The 13,025-nt window shown below is 45.4% G+C and overlaps 1 protein-coding gene across 1 annotated transcript in view; it reads left to right on the forward strand.

Moving 5' to 3' along the window:
- The first annotated feature begins 2,528 nt into the window (after positions 1–2,528).
- LOC143929245 (mixed lineage kinase domain-like protein) overlaps positions 2,529–13,025 on the forward strand; it is a 48,849-nt gene continuing 38,352 nt past the window's right edge. The window contains exons 1-2 of the mRNA XM_077453405.1: positions 2,529–2,550; positions 11,248–11,683. Coding sequence (XP_077309531.1) covers positions 11,251–11,683 — 433 coding nt within the window. The 5' untranslated portion in view covers positions 2,529–2,550; positions 11,248–11,250. The remainder of the gene's footprint in view (positions 2,551–11,247; positions 11,684–13,025) is intronic.

Here is a 13,025-nt window from a genome sequence, read left to right on the forward strand (position 1 = left end):
TATTACTGGGCCCCTTCATATTTTCAGACATTTAAACTGTAATCTGATTCACCTTTCTATATCTCCTCTTGAACCCATATCCATGTCCGTGCCCTAATAGAGTGGCTAGATGATATAACATTCATTGGCCACCCTGGGAGGTGTCCTCCCGTCAGCCCAACGTTGTGTTTTGGACATCTTGTATCATCTGGAAATGTAGGGTTCCCACTTGGAGGCCAATTTGTCCATTCTCGGGATCTGTTCATGCCTGCTCTTTGCCTTTTTGAGGTCAATCAGTAGCACATACCAAATCTGTCCTGAGGAAGCAATCTTTTTTGCAAAATGCGTTGACAAGCACGCATGGAGCAGTTATGGAGAGAATAGGCAAGACCTGACTTTCTTGATATCTACACTCATTTTCTTGTATCTCAATGGACCTTTTACGCCTATATGATTGGATCCATGCCTCCATGTTTGTAATTGGGTATCTGTTCAACTACTGCTGAGTAGCAGGTGTTGTATTGATTTTTAATAGTGTGTAGTTTTTAAAAATGATTGTAATAAAGTTTATTTTGTATTACATGCACTGCCTCATGTTGTGCCCATAAAATCTGCCATTTTTTTAGAAGGTCTAGCCCACTTTCTCAGTTCTTTCTTCCTAATACTTGGATGTTGGCAAGGTGGGGGTCTTTACCGTTGTTTTAGCGCCGCTTTGCCATTGATTTAAATGGGCAGGAGTGGTGTATACACCGCTTCTTCATCGCTCCAAAGATGCTGCCTGCAGGAGTTTTTTTTAACATCCTGCAAGCACACCGCTCCAGCGCCTGCAAAGCGCCCCAGTGTGAAAGGGGTCTAAAGGGTTGATTAACTCCTGCAATACCCACTAATGGGGAGAGATCCAAGAAGAATTTCCAGCTTAAATCTACATAGCCTAAAAATTCTCCCATCCCCGCTCCTAACACCTATGCTATCTAACCTGTGTAGAAAAGATGTATATACCTATTTTCATGTGCTCCAGTGCGGTCACGCTATCCCTGTGGTGTATGCAGGGGAGAGGAGGAGTGCCAACAACAGATGAGACATGGGAACCTATGGGTGATGTCACCGCTTTACCGGCCATTGTTGAGCGCTTTCTCCTCTTCCCTGCAGCCATTGGGCTAACTTTACTGTTGTCTTATTTTTTCATTTAAAAAAAGACTGCTGTGCAAATACGGTGTGACAAAGTATTGCAAAAACCGCCATTTTATTCTCTAGGGCAGGGATATGCAATTAGCAAGCCTTCAGTTGTTGCAGAACTACAAGTCCCATGAGGCATAGCGAGACTCTGACAGCCACAAGCATGACACCCAGAGGCAGAGGCATGATGGGACTTGTAGTTTTGCAACAGCTGGAGGTCCGCTAATTGCATATCCCTGCTCTAGGGTGTTAGTAAACAAAATGTATAATGTTTGGGGATTCTAAGTCATTTTCTAGCAAAAAAAAAACAGTTTTTAACTTGTAAACAACACATCTCAAAAAGAGGCTCGGTCCTTAAAGAGGAAGTAAACCCTGATGGGTTTACTTCCTCTTTTTTTCCCTGCAAAGGTAAAGCATAATGGACTACTATGCATCGCATAGTAGCTCATTATGTGTCACTTACCTGACACAGGAGCCAGCGAAGTCGCCGCTGTCACCTGTAGTCCGCCGCATCCATCTTGGTTGTGGCGTCTCTCGCAGCTCCGACGAATGACAGCGGAGAAGCCGCGATGACGTCACTCCCGCGCATGCGCACGGGAGTCGCGTCTCGGAGCTCCGACGCTGCCATTCGCCGGAGCCGCGATGACGTCACTCCCGCGCATGCGCACGGGAGTAGACAAATTTGGCAAATCCATTCTTGGACTTGCCGCATTTAGTGCGCCTGCGCGCCGCTGTCTACGGCGCATGCGCCGTAGACAGCGGTGCCCATTTTCGGGCAAATATCTCCTAAACCATATAGGTTTAGGAGATATTACTTGGACCTACAGGTAAGCCTTAATCTAGGCTTACCTGTAGGTCAAAGTTGTTTGGAAGGGTTTACTTCCATTTTAAGTGGTTAAGGGGAAAAGGGGAGGCTAAAAAGCCAGAGTTGAGCTTTAACATCATTGGATGAGAATGACAGCCAGGCACCTGGCATTTTCAGATGGAGCTCAGCAGTAGCAGCCTGCAGCGCTCAGTGTTCTGTGACGTGAGTCTGTTAATGAATGGTTCACATTACATGAGGTCAGAAAAAATGAAGTTTCCTGCCCAGAACGTCACACAGAAACCAGAACATTTTTCTTGGGTAGTAACATTTAAAAGTGAAAATGAAAGTTGCTGTCGTGGATCTGGGTGTGGACTTCCTTTTCTAGAGGCTGAGCCATTGTCTTCGAAGGGAAGTTTATGAATGGAAGGTGGAGGGAAAAGGAGACAGAGAGAAGGTGAAAGAGCTCAGAGAGGACCCCGAGGATTCCACCCTGTGACATTGCATCAGCCTGTTCTAAGGTTAGACAATTTACCGTCATGGGGGGTGATTTACTAGAAAGGTAGATATGTTCACTTAGCTTAGTAAATAAGGTGAGGTTTTATCATTCTATGTGGGCACTGGCTTTTCTGGGCAGAACATGCCATACAATGGCATCTGGCATGGCCAGACATATCAGGGTTTATAGGACACTTCATTCTTCTTTTTTTTTTGGGAAAACCAACTTTATTAAAAACATGCGGTCACAAACATAGTCAGCATTCAGTAAAACAATCTCATGGAACAGGGTGGTAACATAGCAGTACAGGCCTATCCGATATTACAGATTCCTCAGGGTATACAACTAACACAGCATACCGTGTTTCACCCGTATACAATACATTTGTCGTACCATACCCCCCACCCCCCCCCCTCCCCCTGCACAAAGTTAGTTTCCTCGACTCCCCCATATTTATTACTCTGTGTCTCACTACCGATTCAGTCTGCCTTTGCTATAGTGAGTCCCTACATTCATCCTAGAATACACACTAGTTCACATACAGGTTTCCCCATCGCCCAGCCATCTGTCCCATATTTTGGAAAACTTTTGCAAACATCCCCTGTGTTGATATAGCAATTTTTTAAACGGCAGCATGGAATTGACATCCCTTTTCCAGTCTCCAATAGTGGGAGGGGAACTCCTCATCCACCTACGGGCCACCGCCTTTCTCGCTACAAACAGGGTTTCGTGTATAAATGTTGCCTGGTACTTGTCGATATCTACGTCTGGCAGTAGCCCCAAGATACATAGTCTTGGGTCCAGTGCCACCGGAGAGCCCATGACATTGTGTAAAAATTGGACAACCTGTAGCCAGTACGGTTGCAGACGATCACACTCCCAGATTTGATGATAGAACGTACCGGGACTGTGACCACAGGCCGGACAACTGGGAGAGTGGTCCGGTCTGAATTTAGCAAGTCTTTGTGGCGTAAGGTATGATCTGTGAATAATGTACAGTTGCATCAGTCTATCTGAGAGCTTGTGGGCCATCTTCGGGACACTCTCCAGGATTTCATCCCAATCAGTGTCGGCAATGACCCCCATGTCTGGTTCCCAGTTTGTTTTGGCTTTTTGGATTACTGCTACTGTCTTGGGGAGGTGAAGTGTGGAGTAGAGATTGGAGATCAATTTTTTGGAATCAGTATCTAAGAGTATGCTGAGGAGCGGGGGGCGAGGAAGGGACAGCTCCGTATCACGGAACTGTGCCTTCAACGCATGTCGCAATTGGAGGTAACCGAATTGTAGGCGCCGTGGTAGTGCAAATTCCTCCTGAAGAGATCGAAATGACTTCGGTCCCGACTCCGTCATCACCTGGTATAAATGTACCACCCCGTACGATGCCCAGAGTCCTGCATCAGGGAGCTTTTGCAGCTCCACCAAATGGATGTTAGCCCAGAGTGGTGTATGTGAATGGATGTGCCCTATATTCAGTTTCCGTAAGGCCGCTTCCCATGTTTTTCGATGATGGTCCAGCATGCCATCATTATAGGACACTTCATTCTTGTCTGAGATGTGGCATAGTACAAATTTAACATTGACTGACCATTCAACATTGTGTCTGAGGCCGCGTACACACGGGCGGATTGTCTGTCCAACTTAGTCCGCTGAACAGTGTTTCAGCGGACAATCCGCTCGTGTGTGGGCTTCAGCGGACTTTTTTAGCGGACTGTCTGACGAACAAAGTCTTACGGAATTTCCGAAATTTTGTCCGTTCAAACTTGGTTTTGTCCGTCCAAACTTGGTTTCAGCGGACAGTCCGCTCGTGAGTAGGCAAGTTGGACGGACTAAGTATGGCGCATGCTCAGAACGGATTTACACGGCCGAAGGTTGCATTGCAGTGTATTGGACGTCGGTTTTCTAGTCCCGTCGTACGTGCTGTACACGTCATCGCGCACGCTTTCAGCGGACTGTCTGCTCATCGTGTGTGGTCAAGTCCGTTCATGCAAATTTTGAACGGACTGTCTGTCGGATTGTCTGGCGAACTTAGTTGGGCAGACAATCCGCCCGTGTGTACGCGGCCTGAGTGTTGGAAATAAGCAGCCTGTTCCCACAGTGCCTATATTCCTCCAATATGACCTGTTACTCCGACCCGCAGGAGAGGGTACTGCATACTCTGGCAGGGCTGTGATCTGCCCGCAGGGAACTGTGGACCTGTCATCAGATATATGTTTTCAGTTTATTAAGCGCAGCATGATCGATGATCACGTGCTATGTGTGTGTGTGTGTGTGTATATATATATATATATATATATATATATATATATATATATACATATACATACATATATATAAAACACATTTACTGGCTCCTTCCCCGCTCTTCATCCTGACAGATCCTCTGCAGCAGTCGGCAGGAGGTAGGAAGAGGAACCCCAGCAGCACTGTGGGGGGTGATGTGGGGCCAGGAGAGATCACACAGGCAGGGTCTTAATGCATGGGCACACCTGGGCACTGCCCGGGGGCCCCAGCTGCACGGGGGGCCCTTGCACTTTCCCCAAAGCAGCTGATTCGTGAGCCCATGCTGCCTCAAAATTGGGGTCTTATGATGGCACAGAGTAATGGATACACAGGGGAGGCAGGCTGGCGGCGGTGCGCCGTGCTGTGCAGAATGATACCTATTATTTTACAGCCAGCAGGGAGGGGCAGGGCCAGAGCGCCAATGATGTTCTGACCCTGCCCCATGCAGCTTGAATGCTCGGGACTCGAAGGCTGTGGGGTAGGAGCTGGAGTGGGAGCTGCTGAGTCAGCAGTACTGAGAGCCCACTTGTGGAAGTGGCATTGTGGATGGTGTAATGGTGAGCCCAGCTGTCCAGCACTGTTTGCACCGAAGGGCTTGGAATGCCCGGACGGATGCTGCCTCCTCCGCACCTCCTTCTGCCTGTATAATTGGTATAGGTCAGTCCAGTGCTGGAGGTGGGCACATAGCCAAAAGTTCACATGCACTGTATCTCTACTGGAAAAGGGGGTAATACATGGATGGAATAATGGTGCTTCCCTGCAGCCCAACAACCAATCACTTGTTTGTTCACTTGAAAAGTCCCACCCTCTATCCAGACCTGCTGTGCCTCCCATGTTGTGCCCTTCCTTGAGAATGACAGCGGCAGTGGAGGGCAGGGGAGCTGGCGACTGGCGGCCGGAAGAAGATACACAGGCATCTATTTGGTCAGGCTGCGATCCAGATAGGACTGTTACTTGGTTCGGTTCTGGACCACGGGCCGCCATTTAGTGATGCCTGGACTAATAATTTCTTTGAAATAACTCAAAGTGTGTTGGTAAGTGCTGAACGGGCGATGTGTGCCATCTTCAGGTGTGCAGAGAAACCACAAAACAGTTTATTGACTCCTGTGGGTGTAGCACTACGTAAACATTGGTTCAGATGGGAGATAGGCCCCTTTCACACGATCAGACCGATCGCATCCACCGAGTGATTCCTATGGGGAGGCGGATGTCGGTGGATATGTGTCCACTGACACCCGCCTGGTATCCGATCCAACAAGATCCGCTGAAAATAGACGCATGGCGATATGATACATGGATCAGATGGGATCGGATGGAAACGGACAGGCAGTCCATTTTTATATGATCTCCCCATAGAGGACAGCAGGGCTCTGACAGGTCCATCTCAGGCCAGGGAGCTCAGCGATCAATGGAGCGATCCCCGCTGAGCCGGCGGAGTCCCTCAAAACGGATTTGCCCCGCGTGAAAGGGGCCATAGAGAGATACACTTTGTTTATAAACATTGATCAGACAGAAGATAAAAAAATACAAAAAAATGTTTATAAGCATTGATCAGTGGGGAGATAGAGCTACAAAGTAACATTGTTTATAAATATTGTTCAGACAGACGACAGAGAGATATAAAGGAACATTGTTTATAGACATTGATCAGACTGAAGATAGATACAAAGTAACATTGTTTATAAACATTGATCAAACAGGAGATAGAGAGATACAAAAGTAACATTGTTTATAGACAACATTGATCAGACAGGAGATAGAGACACAAAGTAACATTGTGTATAAATATTAATGAAAAAAATCAAAAAAGCCCCAGTGCAATTATGTGCTAATTATTATTAACGATTTATATAGCCCCAACAGTTTGCGCAACGCTTTACAATGTAGAGGGGGGACAGCACAATTACAGTACAGTTCAATACAGAAGGGACAGGAGGTTATTCTTATTGGTTAACGCTGCTGACACTAAGACCCCTTTCACACTGGGGCGTTTTTCGGGCGTTTTTCAGGTGCTTTAGCGTTAAAAAAAGCGCCTGTAAAGCGCTTGAAAGAAGCTGCAACTGCAATCCCAATGTAAAAGCCCGAGTGCTTTCACACTGAGATCCCTTTCACACTGGAGCGTTTTTCAGGCGCTTTAGCGTTAAAAAAAGCGCCTGAAAGAAGCTGCAACTGCAATCCCAATGTAAAAGCCCGAGTGCTTTCACACTGACGCAGGGCAGGGCGTCAAAAAAAGTCCTGCAAGCAGCTTCTTTGTAGCGCTTTTGGAGCGGTGAATACAACGCTCCTAAAGCGCCCCTTCCCATTGAAATCAATGGGAAGCGCCTGTAAAACGCCTGAAAAACGCTATTGGCAGCAGCGTTTTGTGGGCGCTTTTAACCCTTTATTTGGCCACTAGCAGGGGTTAAAAACGCCCCAATAACGCTCGAAAAACGCTGGTAAAGCGCTGCTAGTTTAAGCAGCGCTTTACGAGCATTTTTCGGGCGCTGACATTGTGAAAGGGCTCTTAAAGCACTTGGGCTTTCACATTGGGACTGCAGATGAAGCTTCTTTCAAGTGCTTTACAGGCGCTTTTTTTAACGCTAAAGTGCCTGAAAAATGCCTGAAAAACGTCCCAGTGTGAAAGGGGTCTTAAAGTGGGGTACCCCCTAAAAAAAAAAAATTAAAAGTCAGCAGCTACAAATACTGCAGCTGCTGGCTTTTAATAATCGGACACTTACCTGTCCCGGGTTCCAGCGATGCGGGGGAACGAAGCCCCCCCTCGCTCCCCGCTCCGCTCGCGGCGCCGTCATGCATACTGTGGGCACCCGGCTGTGGCTTCACAGCCGGGCACCCACTGCGCATGCGCGAGCGGCGCAGGGCGCCGTGATACGCCGTACAGTCACCTGGGACACGTGACAGGTCCCAGGTGAATGTGCGGCGCGAGGGGAAGTGATGTCACCAGCCCGGGCAATGAAGAAGGCAGACTACGAGGGACCCCCTAGCAACCGGTATTTAGAGGTGAGTAAAAAATTTTTTTTTTGCCAATTATTTTTTTTTTGATTTTTTTTAAGAATTTTAAGTAGTTTTATTTTTTGGGGGGCAACTCCACTTTAAGGTTATAATACTTAGTAGAAGTCCACCCTAACACTAAAATCCCTGCATCTACAGACATAGACGATCTAACACTAATCTATCTAGCTCTGTAAAGAAGAAATCAGTATACATACAGTGGGGAGAACAAGTATTTGATACACTTGCGATTATGCAGGTTTTCCTACTTACAAAGCATGTAGAGGTCTGTAATATTTATCATAGGTACTGTGAGAGACAGAATCTAAGACAAAAATCCAGAAAATCATATTGTATGATTTTTAAATAATTAATTTGCATTTTATTGCATGACATAAGTATTTGATCACCTACCAACCAGTAAGAATTCCAGCTCTCACAGACCTGTTATTTTTTCTTTAAGATGCCCTCCTGTTCTCCAATCATTACATGTATTAGCTGCGCCTGTTTGAACTTGTTACCTGTATAAAAGAGGCCTCTAAACAATGGCCAAGATCAGAGAGCTGTGTAAGGACATCAGGGATACAACTGTAGACCTGCACAAGGCTGGGATGGGCTACAGGACAATAGGCAAGCAGCTTGGTGTGAAGGCAACAACTGTTGGCGCAATTATTAGAAAATAGAAGAAGTTCAAGATGACGGTCAATATCGCTCGGTCTGGGGCTCCATGCAAGATCTCACCTCATGGGGCATCAATGATCATGAGGAAGGTGAGGGATCAGCCCAGAACTACATGGCAGGACCTGGTCAATGACCTGAAGAACGCTGGGACCACAGTCTCAAAGAAAACCATTAGTAACACACTACAATGTCATGGATTAAAATCCTGCGGTGCACGCAAAGTCCCTCTGCTCATGCCAGCGCATGTTCAGGCCCGTCTGAAGTTTGCTAATGACCATCTGGATGATCCAGAGGAGAAATGGGAGAAGGCCATGTGGTCTGATGAGACAAAAATAGAGCTTTTTGGTCTAAACACTCGACATGTTTGGAGGAAGAAGGAGAAGTACAACCCCAAGATCACCATCCCAACCGTGAAGCATGGAGGTGGAAACATCATTCTTTGGGGCTGCTTTTCTGCAAAGGGGAGAGGAGGACTGCACCATATCGAGGGGAGGATGGATGAGATCATGTATTGCGAGATCTTGGCCAACAACCTCCTTCCCTCACTAAGAGCATTGAAGATGGGTCGTGGCTGGGTCTTCCAGCATGACAGCGACCTGAAACGCACAGCCAGGGCAACTAAGGAGTGGTTCCGTAAGAAGCATCTCAAGGTCCTGGTGTGGCCTAGCCAGTCTCCAGACCTGAACCCAATAGATATCTTTGGAGGGAGCTGAAAGTCCATATTGCCCAGCGACATCCCTGAAACCTGAAGGATCTGGAGAAGGTCTATATGGAGGAGTGGGCCAAAATCCCTGCTGCAGTGTGTGCAAGCCTGGTCAAGAACTACAGGAAACATATGATCTCTGTAATTGCAAACAAAGGTTTCTGTACCAAATATTGAGTTCTGCTTTTCTGATGTATCAAATTCTTATGTCATGCAATAAAATGCTAATTGATTACTTGAAAATCATACAATGTGATTTTCTGGATTTTCCGTCTCTCACAGTACCTATGATAAAAATTACAGACCTCTACATGCTTTGTAAGTAGGAAAACCTGCAAAATCTGCAGTTTTCTCCCCATTGTACCTTTTCTGAAGCCAATCTGACCCGATTCCACGCTGAGCTGTCAGCCACGGCTTCTCTGTGGAGGTGGGTGCAAAGGACACATCCGACAATGGAAGCCTCATAGTAACTCTATGGGGGATGTCACTTCCCATTCATTTCACAGCCATTGTCGGCTGTGTCCTCTACAGAGCTTCCGCCGCTGGAGACTGGACCGGATCAGCTTCAAAAAGGTTATGTATACTGTATTCTCCTTTACAGGCTAGATTGGTTAGTATTAGATCGTGGATGTCTGCAGATGCAGGGATTTTAGTTTTAGGGTGGACTTACACTTTAAACAATGCTGTTCAGTATTTTTACATTTAAACAACTGTGATGTGCTCTGAAACCAAACATTTGTGGTGTGTCCTTATTTGCGCTTTGTTACCAGTAAGTGAATTAAAGTGGTTGTATAGTCAATTTTTTTACTTTTACCTACGGGAAAGCCTATAATAAGGCTCCCCTCAGTATGCGCCGCTGACTGCAGCCGCGCATGCGCACAAGGGGATTCTTGGCTGAAAGCCCGGCAGTCGCCGGACCCTGCCGGGGTGAAATCGCAGCTCCGGCCACTCGGATAACCGGAAGAAACGCTGAGGGAGCATGTCGGCTCCCTTGGCGTGGATCGGGCCAGATGTCGGGGCCTCGTTCTAAGGTAAGTATTTCATAATGAGCCAGTATGCGGTGCATACTAGCTCATTATGCCTTTTCCTTTGCAGGTGGCAAAAAAAACATTAGCGGGTATACAACCGCTTTAATACATGTTGAAATATCTTCCAATACAACTGTGCTTTAAATCACCATACACTGTGCAAATCACATCACCAACATAGAGATGCCCTCACCTTCTATATGTAACCTACAAATATTTTATGTCCAATGAGCATTCCTCTTTAAACCAGGGTTGATATAGTCATGACTGGTCTCCCTTTCAGGAACCTCCCAGAGTTTCAATCCACATTCACCCTCATTGCTCTTTGGAAATGTTTTTCGTTGCAAGCTCAAAAACATAGATCATCATAGTGTTTTTCGCATTTCTCTCCAATATTTTAATAAAATTATTAAAATATCACTCACATTTATATGTACACAAATCTTCTGCACCACAGTAAAAACTGAAACAAAACAGTGTTTCCCTCAAAAGATTGCGGTCCGCTCACTTCCAGTTTTGCAGCATGATGTCATCAGCTCCTTTACAGGTCATGTGACTTTGCTGACGTAACGCGTAGGGAGGAGCCGATGATGTCATGCTGCAAAACCAGATGTGGGCAATTTTGGAGCACAGCTCAATTGTTTAAATGTAGAAATACTTCTTGGCAGTGTGTTTAGACATTGTTTCAGTTAACAGAGTATAAACAACTGATTACACTTATTTTTTTTCACAACTACATTTTCTTCCTAGTTACCTTTATTAACCCTTTGTTTACCCCAATCCAGCTTTAATTAATGCCTTCTTCACTTTCTACCCTTAACTTTTATTTGGGCCTATTATGAGAGAAATAATTGGGCTACGTTGCAGACAGACCTCCTTCCAAGAATGCGATATGTCTCGCAGTCCCAAGAGCCAGTACTTTCTACGTTCCTGAACTAGAGCAAATATGCAGGTCACATAAATTTCAAGTAGATCGGAACTCCTCATTAGCTGTTACTGACTCAAAATATTGAAATGGCTCCAGTGTGACTCATTTTGTGTAATTTAGTTTGAAAAACACAGGAAATAAGCCTCACCTCTCCCTGATATTTTTTCTGTTTGCGTCCATCAGGAAATGGCGGGACTTGACACGGCCATATCAGTGTTGAAAAACATCTTTGCTGCCGCTAACTGCATCTACAAACTACACGAACAAGCCAAAACCAACAAAAAGCTAAGTGAACGTTTAAAAAAGAGAATTGAAGGACTTCTAAAGCCTTTAAAAAAGCTAGAGAAGGATCCTAAAAAAACGAGAGACATGGAAGGCGTGTTGATGGCATTTGAAACCGACCTGGAAAGGGCCAAAAAATGGATGGAGACCTATACTACAAGTAGTTGGTGGAAAAAGTATTTCCTGGCTCTCGGCAGCTACAGAAAGTTTTGTCATATCAACGATCAACTAAGTGAGACGGCGGAAACCTTACAAATCCTTCTGATGGTGGAAGACAGAGAAAAGTCAGAAGAATCCATATGGGAGGATATGAAAGCAGATATTCAGCATTTGAAGAGTAAGTACGATGTCCCAACTCTGTAAGTGTCAATTGGAGGATGGGAATGACTGACTAATAAAAGTATTACCAGCAGTAAAAATGACATTGTAGTTATGCTGTTCGACCAAATCAGATTTCAATTGCAGTGAACAGTTTGAAAAAAAAATTGCAAAACTTTTTCTCAAATTTCTAATGAATTTCTAGTGAACCTGGTGTTGGGTTATTCATTTTTTTTTTTTATTATTCTTTTTATTGAAAATTTTCACTGTGAAGGTACAAAACAGGCCCTTGGGGGCATACCCCAGCCAATTGGTGCACATAGCCATGTGTATAAGGCTTAATGTACACGGGACGTTTTTACAACCTCTCCTGAACGATTTAAGTTGACAGATAGTAACCCACGTTTAAAACTTCAGTTTACATGTCGCGTTTAGCAGCGTTTTGTGTCTAGAAGCGTTTGAGAAAAAAATTATAATTTTTATTTCAAAATGGCCGAAAATGAAAAACGTCCGTAAACGAAACACGGTTAAACGCGAGTTACTGCATTTAGAAGCGTTTGGTGCTTGAAATGCCTCGAAACTCAGCGTCTGAACTCATTTTTTTGCTTTCCAAAAAAGGCCTCTAAACTTAACTGCCTAGAAACAACTATAAACGAGCCTGTGTACATGTACTAACAGAGGCGAGTTCAGGAGCAGTTGAAAAAAATACCCAACTGCTCCTAAACATCCATTTAGCAGCAGCATAGGCCTAACAGTGTACAACTCACCGTGCATCTCTAAACGAAACATAATTCAGTAAAAAATTGGTACCCAGGTTTCGCATGGTAGGAGAAATCTTTCCCTGCAGGACTACTTATCCTTCACTTCCAGTTAAGATTAAGTGTGATCATGTGACCTCTGGACTAACACCACCTCTCTGGGGCATGGACCTCAGCACTTAACAGGGCCAGGTAAGTATGGAGGGTATCTAACTAGGGAGATGCTCAATGGGCTGATCATCTGTTGTAGACTCAGTCTGTCCACAGGTGCCAAACTTTTTCATATTTTTGGGGGAATCCTTGGGACAAAATTATTTATTATAGGTACTTATATAGCGCCGTCAATTTATGCAGCACTTTACATATACATTGTACATTCACATCAGTTCCTACCCTCAAGGAGCTTACAATCTAGGTCCCTAACTCACATTCATACATACTAGGGACAATTTAGACCAGCATGTCTTTGGAAAGTGGGAGGAAACCAGAGTACCTGGAGGAAACCCATGCAGGCACAGGGAGAACATGCAAACTCCAGGCAGGTAGTGTCGTGGTTGGGATTCGAACCAGCAACCCTTCTTACTGCTAGGTGAGAGTGCTATC

The sequence above is a fragment of the Lithobates pipiens genome, unplaced genomic scaffold, assembly GCF_037356315.1.
Source record: "Lithobates pipiens isolate NorthernLeopardFrog02 unplaced genomic scaffold, aLitPip1_a1.2 Scaffold_10, whole genome shotgun sequence".
Taxonomy (NCBI): Eukaryota; Metazoa; Chordata; class Amphibia; order Anura; family Ranidae; genus Lithobates; species Lithobates pipiens.